The 18,324-nt window shown below is 43.9% G+C and overlaps 1 protein-coding gene across 9 annotated transcripts in view; it reads left to right on the forward strand.

Annotated features, from left to right (window-relative positions):
* LRRC36 (leucine rich repeat containing 36) overlaps nt 1–18,324 on the forward strand; it is an 82,538-nt gene that overhangs the window by 16,396 nt on the left and 47,818 nt on the right. For all 9 annotated transcript variants that reach the window (XM_073307307.1, XM_073307303.1, XM_073307304.1 and 6 more), the window contains 4 exons: nt 4,374–4,841; nt 10,967–11,265; nt 13,990–14,155; nt 17,288–17,454. In XM_073307307.1, coding sequence (XP_073163408.1) covers nt 4,374–4,841; nt 10,967–11,265; nt 13,990–14,155; nt 17,288–17,454 — 1,100 coding nt within the window. The remainder of the gene's footprint in view (nt 1–4,373; nt 4,842–10,966; nt 11,266–13,989; nt 14,156–17,287; nt 17,455–18,324) is intronic.

Genomic DNA, 18,324 nt, shown 5'->3' on the forward strand with positions numbered 1-18,324 from the left:
GTCTGTATTCGCAAAAAGAAAAGGAGGACTTGTGGCACCTTAGAGACTAACCAATTTATTAGAGCATAAGCTTTCTAATATTAATCTAATATTAACATTGGAACAATTTACCTCTGCTTGTGGTGGATTCTCTATCATAGGCAAATTTTAAATCCAGATTGGATGCTTTTCTAAAAGATCTGGTCTTGTACAAATAGGAATGAATTCCAGGAAATCCTATGGCCTGTGCTATACAGGATATCAGACTAGATGATCACAGTGGTCCCTTATGGCCTTGGAATCTCTGAATCTATTAATTGACTGTTCCAGTCGAAGTGGTGCTCTGAGTATAGTTGTCATGTATGTCCTGTACACGATAGGCCGAAGGGCTGCTACAAACAGGTCAGGATTTTGTACCAGGTGTGGACTGGCCACAGAGCTTCCTGCTCAGTGATACACACGTAGGTTCACTGTAGTCTCCTCTACTGTTCTATCCGGTATGGCCGAGGTTAGCTTAAATAAGGTATATTACAATTTGTTAGTCTCTAAGCCCTGGTCTACACTAGGACTTTAGGTCGAATTTAGCAGCGTTAAATCGATGTAAACCTGCACCCGTCCACACGATGAAGCCCTTTATTTCAACTTAAAGGGCTCTTAAAATCCATTTCCTTACTCCACCCCTAACAAGTGGATTAGCGCTTAAATCGGCCTTGCCGGGTCGAATTTGGGGTACTGTGGACGCAATTCGACAGTATTGGCCTCTGGGAGCTATCCCAGAGTGCTCCATTGTGACTGCTCTGGACAGCACTCTCAGCTCAGATACACGATTGTTTGCCATTGCTCTGACGCAGGGAGGGCCGACTGACGACACGGCTTACAGGGTTGGCTTACAGGGAGTTAAAATCAACAAAGGGGGTGGCTTTACATCAAGGAGTATTTCAGGCAGGACTTCAGGGAGGGTTCCAATAAGAAATGGTGCACCTAAGTTATTGTTCTTATTGGAACAAGGAGGTTAGTCTGGCCTGTGATTCATAGATGGCTAGATTTACCTTGCTGCACCTTCTCTGTGACTGAGTGCTGTGTGACCTAGAGGAATGAGTCCCCTAGACGGGGGGCGGAGAGGGGGGTTTGCAAATGAGTACAAAACAAATCTGGTCTATTTCTTGTTTTGATACACTCCATCTATCTTTTACATCTTTGGCTGGCAGCAGACGGTGCAGAAGGACTGCATGCCATCCACATCCCATGGCTGCTCGGCAGAAGATGGTACAATAGGATTGCTAGCCATCCTCATCTCTTGCCTGCCTGGCAGAAGATGATGCAATAGGACTACTAGCAATCTGTATCACCTGCCTGCTCACCATAAGATGGTTCAATAGGACTGACTGCAGGACTAAAGAGAATGACCTGATCAAGTCACTCCAAATTTAGTCCCTGCGCCCATGTCTGCCCAGGCGCTCCTGATCGACCTCACAGAGGCGACCAGGAGCACCTCGGACATGACGATGATGGCTACCAGTCCTATTGCACCGTCTGCTGCCACAAGGCAATGGGTTGCTGCTGCTGTGTAGCAATGCAGTACCGCGTCTGCCAGCACCCAGAAGACATACGGTGACAGTGAGCTGAGCAGGCTCCATGCTTGCCGTGGTATGGCGTCTGCACAGGTAACTCAGGAAAAAAGGCGCGAAACGATTGTCTGCCCTTGCTTTCACGGACGGAGGGAGGGAATGGGGGCCTGACAATATGTTCCCAGAACCACCCGCGACAATGTTTTAGCCCCATCAGGCATTGGGATCTCAACCCAGAATTCCAATGGGCAGCAGAGACTGCTGGAACTGTGGGATAGCTACCCACAGTGCAACATTCGGAAGTCGACTCTAGCCTCGGTACTGTGGAAGCACTCCGCCGAGTTAATGCACTTAGAGCATTTTCTGTGGGGACACACACACTTGAATATATAAAACCGATTTCTAAAAAACCGACTTTTATAAATTCGACCTAATTTCGTAGTGTAGACATACCCTAAGGTGCCACAAGTACTCCTTTTCTTTTAGCACCATCTAGTGGTTGAACAGTATAATACAGTCACCTCAACTGCTAGAAGAGGGCCTCCTCCTCCCTGATTGAACTAACCTCGTTATCCCTAGCCTGATTCTTGCTTGCATATTTATACATGCCTCTGGAAATTTCCACTACATGCATCCGACGAAGTGGGTATTCACCCACGAAAGCTTATGCTCCAGTACATCTGTTAGTCTATAAGGTGCCACTGGACTCTTTGCCGCTTTCACAGATCCAAACTAACATGGCTACCCTTCTGTTACTTCAGTATAATACAGTTAAGCATTCCATTACATCTCCTAAGGTTTACATTCCTACCATTTACAAAATGTACACTATCACCCTATCTTTAAAGTTCAGTACAGATCAATGTGTTAAGTATCTCTGAATTGGTACTCTCTCTGTTCTGGTTTTCTAATTACACTAGTAACAATATATAACAACTTGATCATCTGGCAGTCCATTAGTTGCAACGACCGGCAGAGGTCGGTCTGGAATTCTTGAATTTTCTTCTGCATCTGTCATGTGTAAATTTTGCTCGGATTGCTCTTTCTGAGGACTTTGTAGACAACTGTAGATGTTGATAGCTTCTGTTGAACTCTCCACTGTTGGTCTCAGTCACATATGATCAGGGCCGGATTTAGGGCCAGGAGACCGAGACAGCTGTCTGGGGTGCTGGGGTTGAGGGGGCACCGGGTGCTGTTTTTGTTGTTAGCATGAATAAATACAACTTTACAGATCCTAGCCTAATGTGCAAATGTATTGTCTTATATGACGGATAAATCATGCGTGCAAATCGTGCATCAAAATAATCAAATGGGCTACAAATGCAATAAAAAATAAGGTATTCAAAAGTTTAACAAATGAGGGGGGGTGCCAAAGACGTTCCTTGCCTGGGGTGCCATTTGGTGTAGGGCCAGCCCTGCACATGATTTGAGCACTGAATTATTTTTCTTTATTACTGCTGTAGTTGGCTATCCAATTTGACACAAGCATGGTCACCAGGTTTTAGAGAACTGCCTAGTCTACCTGAGCGTCATCGGTTGTAAAAGTTTTCATAAGCTGTTTTTCCTTTTATCTGATTTGGCTACTCTTTGTGTCTGGCCACTTTGGAGATAGATTCTTTTCCAGAGTTGGAACAAAAAGAAAAGGAGTACTTGTGGCACCTTAGAGACTAACCAATTTATTTGAGCATAAGCTTTCGTGAGCTACAGCTCACTTCATCGGATGCATACTGTGGAAAGTATAGAAGATCTTTTTATACACACAAAGCATGAAAAAATGGGTGTTTACCACTACAAAAGGTTTTCTCTCCCCCCACCCCACGCTCCTGCTGGTAATAGCTTATCTAAAGTGATCACTCTCCTTACAGCGTGTATGATAATCAAGTTGGGCCATTTCCAGCACAAATTCAGGTTTTCTCCTCCCCTCCCCCCCCCCAAACCCACTCTCCTGTTGGTAATAGCTTATCTAAAGTGATCACTCTCCTTACAATGTGTATGATAATCAAGAGTTGGAACAGCAGTTCTGAGTTGTCTTCCCATCAGGAATTGTGCTAGGCTATATCCAGCACCTCCTGCTGGTGTTGTCTCTAGCTCAGAAGAGCAAGGACTGGATTTTCCTGCTGCCGGATTTTCACAAGTGCTGCTTTGCTCTCTGCTCACAAGCACAACTGCAGAGGTTGATAGTGGTTGGTCCAGCTGGGCAGTGGCCCCTCCATCATAGGTCTCCTGCCAGCTCACCAATGTCTCCTCACTGCACAGGCTCCCAGCTCTCACACCCTTTACTTGTTGCAGCAAAAGAGTTAAAACTTCAAAACCATTAGCACTGGATCTTGCAAAGTCCACTAGAGAAGTATGTTACTCTCTTTGAATTTCCACTGTTTGAAAGTTGTTGGAGATTTTGGGGGGCAATGAACATCACAAAAAGAACATGATTGTGAATGGTGACAGGTCATCTAAATGTGAGGCTTAAGAGAAATGGTGGAAGCCCCATCATTTGAGACATTTAATACCGGAATTTTTCAAGCACTGGGGAATATGTTGTAAGGAATAATCCTGAATTGGTTCTTGTAGGAGAAGGGATAGCTGAGATCTAATGGACCTTTTCCATCTCTAATGTATGATTTCATAAGTGTGTACAACATAAGACATGTTACATTCAGGTGCCTGCTTTCTTATGATTTCTTTCTGTGGGGGCCAGTTCTTCATAGGAGGCTTACAAATGCAGGCAACTTAAGTGCGAAGTTGGAATATGAATAAAAATAACTTTAGGTGAATGTTTTGCAGTTTTCACAATTTTTAACTCCTATGTTTGTGCTTGTTTTTTGCCAGAATACAGATCCCTTCCATCGCCACCACAAATGCGTTCATCCCTGCGCTCCCCAGACAAAATAAGAGCCGGACTCACAAGAGGAGGATTTCGGGTGACTTTTTCAGAAAACGATTCCTTAGACTCCTCTCTTGAGAAGGACATAATAGAAAAACCTAATATTTATTACCTTAACCAGGACATTTCTTCAACCAAGAAATTGCATTTGAGTGACACCAACAAAACGAACCCATACAAGTCACACAGAGATACTGGTCTAGATAGTTATGACCACCTCTACCTTTCCTCCACCCCTCAGAACAAGGACTTTAAGAGACTTCAAAAAGATAAGAGAAGTACAAATTTCAGAGATTACAGTGTAAGCCCTGCTAATGAAATTAAGACAACTTCACAGTCCACTAGTAGTGATCTACTGACACAGCACACTGAGATGGACAATAGCACTCGAAGCCTCTTAAAACTCAGTTCAGGTAAAGACATACTTACTTTTCTTAATGGTTTTACTTTTGAGAGGTTCAGGCCATGGCAGGAAGGATTGTATTTACTGCCATTCCTACTTTTGTGGCCACTAAATGAATTTTAGGCCCTGGCTAACCTACAAATAAAAGCCATGTTCGTTCCAGGATATGAGAGAGACAAGGAAGGTGAGGTAATCTTTTATTGGACCAGCTTTGCTGGTGGAAGATACAAGCTTTCAAACTACACAAAACTCTTCTTCGATCTGAGGAAAGAAATCAGATTGTTTGAGTTAAATACAAGTTGGGACAGATAGTTAAGCATAAGAGGTAATGTGTTGTAGGAAGTCACTGGAGATAGAGTAGGCAATAGGGGTTAGCTTGTTTATATAAAAAGAGTTTGAAGTGGGCCATTAAAGTTTAGCTAGCAGGTTTTTGTAATGAGCCATGAAACCAGTGTCCCTGTTAAATCCATGGCTTTTAGTGTCTAGCAGCATGAACTTCAGTTCCCAGGCTCACCTTTTGAAGACGTTGTGTAGGTTTCCCTTGAGGATGAGTATTGAAAGATTGGGTATGGAGTGATCATTTTGTGAAAAGTGTTCGCCCAGGGGTGATATGGTGTGTTTGTCTTCTATCACTTTTCTGAGTGAGTTCATTTGAGAGCGTAGTGATTGTCTGGCTTCACCCACATAGCTGTTGGGGCATTTGATAAAACCCTGTCAGGGAGCATGATTATAACTCAGTTGTCCCCTACGCTGATTGCAAATATAGTTCCAGATAGCAGAGGAATCTCATAATCAGAGTAAAGCCTGATCTGGACAAACACCGTGAAGGGCCAATGTACATTCCGAGTTGGAACCATGTTAAGAAAAAAACCAGTTTTAACCAGACTCCCTGACATTTTATTTGTGGAGTAGACAGGACCTTGTTTTTACCTCTCTATCCACCTGTGTCATGGGCTGACTCTAGGTCTGTTGAGGGGTCCATATTTGACTAGTTGCAGAGCTCTGAACGCAAGCTCACTTAGATTGAAGCCTCTTTTAGATTCCTAATATACTAGCACAGGTGGATTTCTTTTGTTTTCTTTTTTATTAAGGCAAAGTTACAATAAAATGGTAACATGCTGCATGATACGTTATTTATTCAGGAGCAGGTTAATATTCAAAGAGGCCGGCTAAAGATTCTGGCTTCTTAGCTAAGGAGCTCTCCTCTGCACTAAAAAGCGTGATCAAATTTCTAAATACCTATACTCTTTTTGGTGCTTCTCTTTTGTACTTGATGTGAAAGCTTTTTCATTACAAGGACAGTCCATGTTGTGCTGTACCACAACTCCAGTAGTGGGAGGGGTCACACCTTTCCAATAACGTGCAAGCTTACCTTCTAATAATAAACAAATACATTAATTTGATCAAAGACATAACTAGGCATTTTAGCACCTGGGGCGAGCAAGCATATTTGTGCCCCCCCAGAGGTGACGCTTTGGGGAGCACATGGGGTCATGCGCCCACTCACATTTCTGCCTTCCATTTAGCACTGAGGTATTCAAACTGTGGGATGAACCCCACAGTTTGAAATCATTGCATCCTTCCAGGAGCTGGTGGATTGGAAGCTGATGGGAGCTGCTCGGGCCCCAGGCTCTTCACACTGTGGGAGCAGGGGTGCTGCCCAGCCTCCCTCCCTGCCCTGCTCCCTGAGCCAGGCTGCCTTTGCACAGCCAGACACTCCCCAGGCATAGTGAGTGGCACAGCTCCGAGCTGCACCCCTGATATGCTCTTGCCCCTTCCTCAAAGGAGCCCGGCACCACTGACCTGGCTCCTCAGGAGCAGCAGCAGAGTCAGGAGCGCCAGGGCAGCGGCGAGTAAGGGCATCTGGTAGCACCTCATGGCAGCCAGGCTACGCGGGCAGGGGACGGCCCTGGGGGTGTCGCTGGCTGGTGCCGGGCTCTTTCAGGGGAGAGGCATAAGTGCTTCAGGGGTGCTGCTCGGAGCTGTGCTGACCAATCTGCCTGGGGAGCGCCCAGCCTGCTCCAGAAACCTATCTCCTGTACTGCCCAGCCCTCTCCTGGGCAGCGGAAATATATTGAATCCATTATTCCTTTAAGTGCACCAATTTGTTACCCCAAATGGAGTTTCCCAGACCCTTCAATTTAAACACACTGGATTAGCTAAAACAATAAAACAAGTTTATTAACTACAAAGAGAGGGTTTAAGTGAATACAGGTAATGAGCATAAAAGTCAGAAATGGTTACAAGAAAAATACAGATAAAAGGCTTAATAATTCCTAACTTACCAAACTATATTAGATTCAAGCAAAGTTTTTCACCACATGCTTCCAGCACATTCTAAGATTACTGATCAGACTCTCAAATCAGGGTCCCGCCCCCAGAGTCCAACACCTGCTTCCTTTGTCTCTTCAGGTGTAATTAATGTGATTGGCAGGGAGAGAGAGGCGGGTGCCTTAGGGTGTTAGTCCCTCCCGTTTATAGTTTCAGTCCCCCTCTTGAAAAACATTTCCAGCTGAGAACCAGGAGCCAAAGAGTTTGTGTGGAAGGATGATCCCTGCTGTTTTTTTCACCTGTTTGAACTTCCTTTTGTCTTCCCTTCCTGCTTGATGGCTCTGTTTACTGCTTAAATGCAAATTCAGCAGAGCACATGTTCCTTTGTTTAGGACAGTCCTGTTTGCCAACTTCTGTTTGGACAGTGTTGTGGGGTTTGGATCTTCTGTTAATAACACCATTCAGAGGAATCTTATAAATTCACATTCAATGGTGCCACACATTTTACCAGGAGAATACTGATCAGCAAATTGAGTGTTCAAATGATACCTTACAAGGCCTATTTTGTACAATGCTTATTACAGTCGTGTGTAGGGTGTGAATACAAGGGTGTCTATTCTGTCACAACTGGACAATACTTCTCCCCTACCCCATGACTACAAGGCTCATCAGGAACTGTTTAAGAGGATGACCACCGCTCTTGATATTTAAATGGAGTGAGAAGTCACACAGACTGGTGGATGTTTTAGCCCTGGCAAGTACCTGTAGAGTAGCCCTCCCATCAATGAGTCTATCCTTGAGCCCGGCAAGGTGTTATGCCAGACCCCATCTTCTCTTCCCCCTACTGTAAAGAGAGCAGAAAGGATGTACTGTGTCCCCTTGCAGGGGTTTGAGTATCTGTGTACCCATATCCCTTGAGGCTGCCTAGTTGTCTCTGCTACTAATGAGAGAGAGAGTGCGCACCACCAGACATCAGTGCTCAAAGGAAAAGAGACAAAAAAATTGGGTCTATTTGGAAGAAAAAATTATTCCACAGGAAGTTTACAATTTAGGATTGCAAACCAGCAGGCTGTGCTGGGTCATTATGATTTTACCTTGTGGGAAATGTTTTAAGGGTGAAGAACAGGCTACTGGATGAGGTGAAACAGGAGTCTGCTGCAATAGTGGATGAGGGCAAATTAGTGGCCAAGATGGCTCTCCAGGTCAGTCTAGATGGGGATAACTCTGCTGCTCAGGCTATGGCCATTGATATGGAGAGGTGTTCATGACTCCCGTCCTCCAGAGGTTCAACTCAACAGCCCATTTAAGGTCTCCCATCTAAGGGTCCTTTGCAGTTTTCAGGCAAAACAGATGATAGGCTGTGTAGCCTAAAATATTTAAGGGCAACACTTAAGTCTCTGGGCATCTGTATGCCAGCAACAAAAACAAAGCGGTATCACCCTCAGCATCCTCACTGGTATCCAGCTTTTATGCCTTGTATCCAAGACCTGTCCAGACAGAAGAGCAGAAATTACAAGATGCATCCACCTCCTCCCTCATCTTCTGCAGCCGCTACTTCTTCTTGGCAAGCTGGTTTTTCCAGTCAAGCTTCTTGACACGATGGTCGAGGACAGACAACCGGTCCCCAGCATGCAATCATCTCCTACCCTGCTATTTGTCAATCGTTTATCCCACTTCCTATGAGCGTAAATGATTTTAAGCTACAAAATGTGATGCTCAAGTGGGGCTATATCTTTCTGGCCCCTATACCTATGACTGTAGCAGAGAGCCTTAAAATATGAAGCATCTCCTGTAATGTCAGTGGCTTGAGAATAAATGCTCTTCTGGTGATCTGGCAGAGTGCAGTGATCAGCAGTCACATGTGCATGGATGTGGTGGGAAGTAGTATGAGGACATGACAAGAAGACAATCATGGCTACACTGTTACCCAGGGTTCTTTCAACCCAAAGATCTTGGTAACTTTTACTCTGTGTGAGTGGTGTCAGGGAATAAATCGGGAGACACGGCCGTCCGACCGATAGATGGTTGGCACAAACCGGACAACACCAGAGTGCTTTCACTTAAAGCTAAACTTTACTTAGTCTCAAGCACTTATGCACACGTCCGCAAGAGGTTAGTAAAACACCCCCAACCCTTGATAATTACCAAAGCTGAGTGTGGCTCTCGAGTGGCACAGCGGCAGCCCGTCTGCCGCTGGGAAACACAAGATGCATCCAGAGAGAGAGAGAGTCCAGTCCTGAAGAGTCCCCCTGCCTCAAACTTTTTCCCCTTATTTATACATTAGTAATAGAATGACATGTCCCTTAAAGCAAACTTGTTAAGTAAGCAGTCTCAATGGTCAAGCAAGAGGTTCCTTCTGATTATCGATTAACCAGGTGTGGGTTTTTCCAGAGTTTGCAGCCTTGAGGCCCCAATAGACATTCCTGGGGCACATCCTGCTCTTCTAAGATACATGTATCAGCAACTTCAACATAATTCTTATCAGGAAGGATGCGGGGTCAAGCTGCCCTTTCTGTGGCACCCAAAAAAAAACCCTCCCCTCCTGCCTTGGTTAAGCTAAGCCTGCTGACTTGGCTAATTTACAGCCTGCTGACTTGGCTGCTTTTAGCAATAAGCCATAGTGGTTTCAGGCACTTTACTGGTTTGCCAAAGTGTCCCCTTACAACACTACCTAGCCAAGAAATGTCATATGTCTTCCATTCCTCCCAGTCTTTTATTATTTTATTCCACGTTGGACAGTAATGCCCTTTATATTTCTCCACAATATATTTAAATATTTTAAAGATTCCTTTACCCGTTTAAATGTAGGTAGCTGACAACAGTTTGGTTTGACCCTTTGGGGAATAGTAATTCCTACCATTTCAGATTTTTTGTAGTTCATGTGGAAGCCCTGCTACCTGCCCACATTCCAAAGTCAATTGTTCTATAATTTTTAACAGGGTTTCTGGTGCCTGCAAAAACAAGACCTTGTCAGCACGTACAAAGCTATTTGGTGTTCTCATCCAGAAGGCATTTTGATGCCCTTTACCATGGGACTGTTTCTCACATTTGTTGCAAATGGCTTCATTGCAAAAGCAAACAATGGGGGGGGATAACCAGCTACCTGGTCTTGTACCTTTAAACAACTTACAAGGAGGGGATAACAAAATTCTTTTGTTTCCAATTATTAATCTTTTATGTTGAGTTCCTTTACAGTGTTGTGTACATAACTAGGAATTCTTGCATTGCTTGTTTCATTTACAGCTTGTGTATACAGTGCTTCCTGTGACTGAAGGGGGTGGAGGCGAGAATTTGAAGCATAATCAATCTATATTGACTAAACTTACTAGGACGGTTTTCTAAGGGAACATATCTATCAAATGTTTTCATGTAGATCCATCTCTCTTTTCCACACTTAACCTCATAAGACTACCCTCCTTTCAGACAAGATGTCTGCAAAGTGATGCATCTCCCACATTTTGTCTAAAATTGAATTAATATTTGTTTAATTAGATTACTTTTGATATAGTGTAAAAATGTTGATTCTACAGTCACATTGCAGATCATTGATCATTTGGCAGGCCTGGACATATTCACTCAACCTGGCCTACATCTATCCACTGCCCCAGCTGTTCCCACGCTATGCCCTTCCCAGAAACACAGTCACTCAGTGTTTTGGGTTTGTTTTTGGTTTGTTTGGGATTTTTTTGTTGTTGTTTTATATGAATGACCCCCTTGACACTTTATGTTAGAATCATAGTCCTTCCTTTACTGATAAGTAAATGTGAGTTACTGCTTAGCGGAGAGCACAGAAAGATACACGGGGGAAAGGAGGATAAAAATGTCTGAGAAGGTTAATCTGCATTCCTGTTTTCCTTCCCCTAGATCTGAACACCAATACACACCTAACCAGCGAGCCTGCTCTGTTAGCCACTCGTTTTTCTACATTATCTACGAGCTTCAGTGATTTAACATCAAGGCATCAACCTTTATCAGCTGAAGCGTTGCTTGAGCAGTCACAGCTAGCAACAATGAGAAAAACATTCCCATCTGCAATGCCTAGGAAAGACAGCGAATCGGCAGCTAACAGGTGCTTGAGCCCTTCTAGAATGGGGTATAAACAAAGTGACAGACTGCATTCATCACTGTCCCCTCAGCATTGTTTTAAAGAGTCAAATAAGGAGGCAAGTGTCTTGCTATTTAGCCTCTTTGCTGTACAGAAATGCATTTACTATTAATGGAGATTTATATTGGCATCTCATTATAATATGCCTGTTTGTAACAGAAAATTATTGTAAAAGCTTTTATGGTGTGGCTATGTTTTTGTATGATTATTCTAAATACTACAAAACTGTAGAATGCTACTTATAATGGGTTACGTAAAATAACATACAAAAGGTACTCTAAGAAAACAGTACCCCAACTTGAGTAAGCAATAGATCCTCCTCTGACACTACCTGGCAGCACTTAATTTTGAATCCAGGATCTTGCAGACTTGGGGGTCCAAACCTAGCAGCACTGGGATCACATTAATATGGAATGTCCAGTCTTAGAGATGGAGTTATTGTGCCCACTTTGCACCACACTGGCCATGTAGGTTGGACACAAACTTTGTCTACGTGGTTTGGGGATTATCACCCAAGCACAAGTGTCAACGTGCAGTGGTCTACAGCCGTCTGAGAGGCTGTACATCACATGTCCTCTTCGTTGTAAGGGTAGATGAGAAGGGGACAGGGCTACCAAAAAGGAGGAGTGGTTGTGATGGCGTTGCACCATAGTAGCTGTCCTAAGCCTGCTGCTGTTCAGCACCTTGTGGCTCTTACAGGCAGGCATTACATATGCAGCCCTCAGGCTGCTGTAATATAATATACCCAGTGGAGGGCTTGCACAGAGTAGCACCAGATATATACTGGGTACTAAAGGGTTCTTCTGTCTAGCGGAGAAAGGCAGAACAAGAACCAGTGGCTGGAAGCTGAAGCCAGACACATTCAAGTTAGAAATTAGGCACAATTTTTTAGCAGTGAAGGTGGTTAACTGTTGGAACAAACTTCCAAGGGAGATGGTCGACTCTCCATCTCTTGATGTCTCAAATCCAAACTGGAGGCCGTTGTGGAAGATCTGCTTTAGCCAAAGCTAAGTTACTGGGCTCAGTATGGGGTAGCTTGGTGCAATGTAATGGTCTGTGATATACAGGAGGCCAGACCAGATGATCTAGTGCTCTCTCCTGGCCTTAAAACTAGGAATCAGAACAACACAAGCAGGGACTTTATGCCAGCATTGTACACTAGTCCTGATTCCGACTGTATGCATTTTGTGAATTCCTGAGGATCTAGCCTTTAATGCTTTGGCCTGTGTCTACTTTCTTGTGTCCTCTCAGTTCCATGTACCTTAACACTGGGACTAATTTGCCACCACATTATACTCATATAATTCCATGGAAGCCAATGGAATTATACCAGCGGGTCACATGATGCAGTGGAGAATGTGCCCCATGGTAAATTTTCTCAGGTTCTAAGAGAACAGGCTGGGAATTCTTCCATGTCTCAAGGCTCTTGAAAGGAAATATAAAACCATTGTTTACAAAGCATGTAGATGACACAGATATTGCTTGGGTGATCATTAATGATCATTAGTAATGAGCAGTCTGAGTCACTTGGTAAATGGGGCATAGCCAAACATATATTTTAATACGGCCAAACACAAGGTCAGACAGGTAGGGACAAAGGTAGGTCACACTTGCAGGTTGGGGGACTGTGTCCTGGAAACCAGTGACTCTGAAAAGGATTTAAGGGTCATGGCTGATGGAAACCAACTGTTCATGAGCTCCCAGTGCGATGCTGTAAGAGGGCAAATGCAGTTGTTTGACATAGAGAGAGAAATGCTGAGTAGGAAGATTATATTAGCTCTGTAGGAGGCCTTAGCGAGACCATTACTGGAAATCGGTGTGAAGTTCTGGCTTCATTTAAGTAAATGGCAAAACTACTATTGGCTTCAGTGGAGCCAGGATTTCACACACTGGGTCCAGTTCTAGTGTCCACAGTTTAAAAGGGATGTTGAAAAATTGGAAAGTGCTCAGAAGAACCAAGAGACTGATTCAGATACAGGAAATGAGAGACTTACGGAGCTCAGACTGTTTAGTTGATGAAAAAGATTAGGAGGCTCCTTGATTATGATCTGTAAATTCCTAAATGAGAAGGCAAATAGTGGAGACCCCTTTGTTAATCAAGTAGAAACCAATGGCTGGAAGTTGAAGTGAGACAAATTCAACTTGAAAATAAGACACTAATTTTGAACAAGTGTAATTAACCATTGGAACAGCTTCCCAAGGAATGTGTTGGATTGTCCAGCACTTGAAATCTTTAAATCAAGATCAGATGTCTTTCTAAAACATATGCTCTTGAGATGATGAATGAATTACAGTGTGAAATTCTCTATCTTGTGATATACAGGAGGAGAAGCTACATGGTCCCAGTAGTCTCTTCTGGTATCTCTCTTAGTACCCATCTTACTTGTAGTACCTATGTGCAGCATACGACTTCAAAGAGGTTTTATGTCCTTAATATAAAGAGAGGAAAAATTCTCTTTTCTTTATGTTTTTAAAGCCCTATGTGATTTATTTAGATTGTATGTATCTTTATGTACATGTGGCCTTTACAAAATGAACCTCATGCAATTGTGCATGTAAATTCAGGCGCCCCAGCTTACCTGATTTGTGTGAGAATGTATCTTCCTGTGCACCTGGCTAGTTCTGTGCCAGTTGGAAATATACAAGCACAAATACCTGGTTTATGCACATAAGTTAGGTGCTTGCAAATCTACTGCAAATTTGCAAATCTACTGCATAATTTGCAAATCTACTGCAAATCTACTGGAAAAATAAACAGTTTGTTTTGCCTTTTTCTCCTTAGTCTGTCCCCAGTGATCTGAGCAATGATACGAGTTTCACAGAAAGTCCAAGTCCCAAAAGGACTGAGAAAGCATCACATATTGCAGTTGTCCTACAGCAGCTCCTGGAGCTGGTAGATCGTTACTGGGATGGAGCTGGGTCCCTCCTCCTCAACAAGAATTTTCTTGGTAAATTTCATTTGAATGAATAGTTTTAAGTCTGTTTTTGTCTTTGCTGTACCTATCCTCCCAGGCGACCTGAAATTCTTTGGCTTAAACATCAAGCTGCTTCCTCCCAATTGGCATTTGTGGATGGGAAGTTATTCTAACTCTTTTGCATTTCACTTAGTACAATTTCTGGCTCAAAGTGTAACTTTTCCTGCAGTCATAGAATCATAGAATATCAGGGTTGGAAGGGACCCCAGAAGGTCATCTAGTCCAACCCCCTGCTCGAAGCAGGACCAATTCCCAGTTAAACCATCCCAGCCAGGGCTTTGTCAAGCCTGACCTTAAAAACCTCTAAGGAAGGAGATTCTACCACCTCCCTAGGTAACGCATTCCAGTGTTTCACCACCCTCTTAGTGAAAAAGTTTTTCCTAATATCCAATCTAAACCTCCCCCACTGCAACTTGAGACCATTACTCCTCGTTCTGTCATCTGCTACCATTGAGAACAGTTTAGAGCCATCCTCTTTGGAACCCCCTTTCAGGTAGTTAAAAGCAGCTATCAAATCCCCCCTCATTCTTCTCTTCTGCAGGCTAAACAATCCCAGCTCCCTCAGCCTCTCCTCATAACTCATGTGTTCCAGCCCCCTAATCATTTTTGTTGCCCTTCGCTGCTCTCCAATTTATCCACATCCTTCTTGAAGTGTGGGGCCCAAAACTGGACACAGTACTCCAGATGAGGCCTCACCAATGTCGAATAGAGGGGAACGATCACGTCCCTCGATCTGCTCGCTATGCCCCTACTTATACATCCCAAAATGCCATTGGCCTTCTTGGCAACAAGGGCACACTGCTGACTCATATCCAGCTTCTCGTCCACTGTCACCCCTAGGTCCTTTTCTGCAGAACCGCTGCCTAGCCATTCAGTCCCTAGTCTGTAGCTGTGCATTGGGTTCTTCCGTCCTAAGTGCAGGACCCTGCACTTATCCTTATTGAACCTCATCAGATTTCTTTTGGCCCAATCCTCCAATTTGTCTAGGTCCTTCTGTATCCTATCCCTCCCCTCCAGCGTATCTACCACTCCTCCCAGTTTAGTATCATCCGCAAATTTGCTGAGAGTGCAAACCACACCATCCTCCAGATCATTTATGAAGATATTGAACAAAACCGGCCCCAGGACCGACCCTTGGGGCACTCCACTTGATACCGGCTGCCAACTAGACATGGAGCCATTGATTACTACCCGTTGAGCCCGACAATCTAGCCAGCTTTCTACCCACCTTATAGTGCATTCATCCAGCCCATACTTCCTTAACTTGCTGACAAGAATACTGTGGGAGACCATGTCAAAAGCTTTGCTAAAGTCAAGAAACAATACATCCACTGCTTTCCCTTCATCCACAGAACCAGTAATCTCATCATAAAAGGCGATTAGATTAGTCAGGCATGACCTTCCCTTGGTGAATCCATGCTGGCTGTTCCTGATCACTTTCCTCTCATGCAGTCCCGTCCTGTTACAAAGTGGTAGCTCCCCATTACGTTCTGGAGAATTCTCTTAAGATATGATAATTTTTCATACATTGCTGAGCAGTAAGTAGTGTTTTCTGGGACTCTGAGGTGTGGTTTTCCTTACAATTGCTGCATAGTATATGCTGTACAGGTGTAGTGCATAGTAGAAATGCAAGTCAAGAAAAGCTGCAATAAATCTTGGGCTAGCTTCACAAAAGGAGCTAACGACCACTTTAGGCATCCAAATCCAAGAATCGGGCCCCATGGGGATTCACAAAACTGCTACTCAACTGCTCCAAAACCCTGTAGGCTCCTAAAAATCACTCAGCACCTATATTTTTGCAGTAAGAGTTCCCTAGGTGCGTATGTTTCGACCTCTGTGCACTTGCACTACAGCCATATTGCCAGACATCTGGAAGCCTAAGCCCCAATATGATGCATGAGCTGGGGGAAGAGAGGGGTTCTTCTACCTAACTCGCTTGCAGAGCCTGATCTGGTAAGCATGCTCAGACCTCACCTACCAGACTGGGGTCTGTGATGGGGTGCACTCCCCACACTCGTTCTGAGAGGGCTGAATTAGGCCAGACAGGCCCAATCAGCCAACTAAGCAGCAAAAGAGGGTGATATAGGCTGAGTGGAGAGGGCAGGCCTGGGTACCCCTACCTGCCACGGGGGAAGTGGCATCAAGGAAAGACTGCGTGAGACTGCTGGTGAGAAGGGACTTTGATACCCACCCCAGAAGGAGAAACTGCACAGGGACCTGGCCAAAGGGCCGAGTCACAAGGCAGCAGCAGCAGCTCCTGGAGTGAGAGAAAGGTTGGAGACCAAGAGAGATGGCATGCAACTGCAGTAAGGGATCTTGGCCGCACAGAGCCAGGCCTGCTGACAGAAATTCCAGGGCCAGGGCTGTCCCTGGGGGGGGTGGCGGGGCCTGGGACATTCATTGTATAGGGAACCTGGGTACTGAACTCAGGCTTTGGGAACCCCAGTGATTTTCCAGTCACCTGAAAATATGGTGTGACAATGCTCAGAGTCACCCTTCTTAAGCTCCTCTGTGAATCTAGTCCTTAGGGACCAACCAGTATGTCAGAGCTAAACTGTCCAATGTTTTAGAATCCATGCCTTTTCTACAGCTGTGATACTGTTAAGTGCCCAGGTGTCTTGATACTTAGAGCTGGTCAGGAATTTCTCAACTAAGCATTTTTCTATCATAAAATCGCCATTTTGTTAATGTTTGGAGGGGAAAATGTTTCCAATTTGTCAAAATGGGACATTGACATTTTCTAAATGAAAAAGTTCCAGGTTTTGGTTCAAAATGATTTTTGGTTTCAAAATACTATAAACTAAGTACTCTTCAAAATTTAAGTAAAAAAAGATGTTCAAACAAAAATGGTTGAAATCTAAATAAAATAGTTTGAAATTATTGAAACAAACAGGAACTAATTTATTTCTGGGGAGATTTTCAGTCTGAAAATTTGAGATTGACTTTTCATCCTGATTCAAGGCAGGAAAATTTTTCAAAATCTTGAAAGTTTCCCCATATGGGAAAAACCATTTCCCACCTAATGCTATTGATACTGTCACTAAACATGAAACCAGTGCTCTATTCTTCAGACTCTGCTTTTCCAACCCATTTGTTTTTCTGTAGCTCCAGCTCAAGATTTGCTTTTGTACCTTATGGCCTCTACCCCTCCACAGAAGGATGTTCACCTACCAGGTGGGGATAGCCCATCAGTCTTAGCTGGAAATGCTCCCAGACTTCAAAGGACCCAGCTGAAGTATGCTGAGCCGTTTGACAGAGCAAACATGGCTTTGGTATGTGTTTTCCTTTCCTTCCCATGCCTATGTCATATGGAAACAAGGGGATGAACTTTCCAATAAGGAAAACTTCCTTGTAACATAAAAATCCAAAACTGATAATCACTACAGCTAATTACAAAGAGGTGTAAATGACCCACAGATTGCCTTTTTGTCTGCATTCAAGTGGGATTTGTATTCCTTGAGTCCCACTGTACTGTCATCAGACTAGACCTTCTGGGAAGTATCAGTGCAGTGGAAGTGTCAAATGGGAGCACTTTTTTATTGACAGTGCCTTGTGAGAGCAGGGTCTATCTTGGCTGTGCCTCTGGTGGTTCGAGAGTTTTATGGTATTGCATTTGATTTGCAGTGTAATATGTTAATATGTAATAAAGGGACATTGGCAGGGGAAAGATGTATATTAAAAATCATCCGTGATCTAGGTCACTAACACCATTTCAGGGGGCAAATTTTCATAGGCACACAAAGTAGCTAGGCACTCAGCTCCCATCTGCCTTTTATGCCTGTAAAATCTTCCTCCAGATTATTAAAAATGAAAGAATTAAAAATAATAATTTGTCATGTATGCGGTTTGCCTGGTTTTTGCGCTTCATGCAGTATGACCAATGGAAATAGACTAGTCACTTTTACCTTTGTAGCTAGATGGTTTCATTTTCTGCTTCTTTTGCAGCAGTGCATGAATAGCCATCACTTTACATAGCAATTTTTATCTTCAGAGCAGTCTACAAACATCAGTCCAGACCTCATCCCTCTGAGCAAGTTTACACCCTGTTACAGAAGGAGAAACTGGGGCAGAGAGGTTTTGTGACTGGCCCAAAGCACAGGGTCAGTCAGGGGCAGGGCTGGACTTTCTATCCCCAACCCCAT

Source organism: Lepidochelys kempii, chromosome 12 (genome assembly GCF_965140265.1).
Source record: "Lepidochelys kempii isolate rLepKem1 chromosome 12, rLepKem1.hap2, whole genome shotgun sequence".
Taxonomy (NCBI): domain Eukaryota; kingdom Metazoa; phylum Chordata; order Testudines; family Cheloniidae; genus Lepidochelys; species Lepidochelys kempii.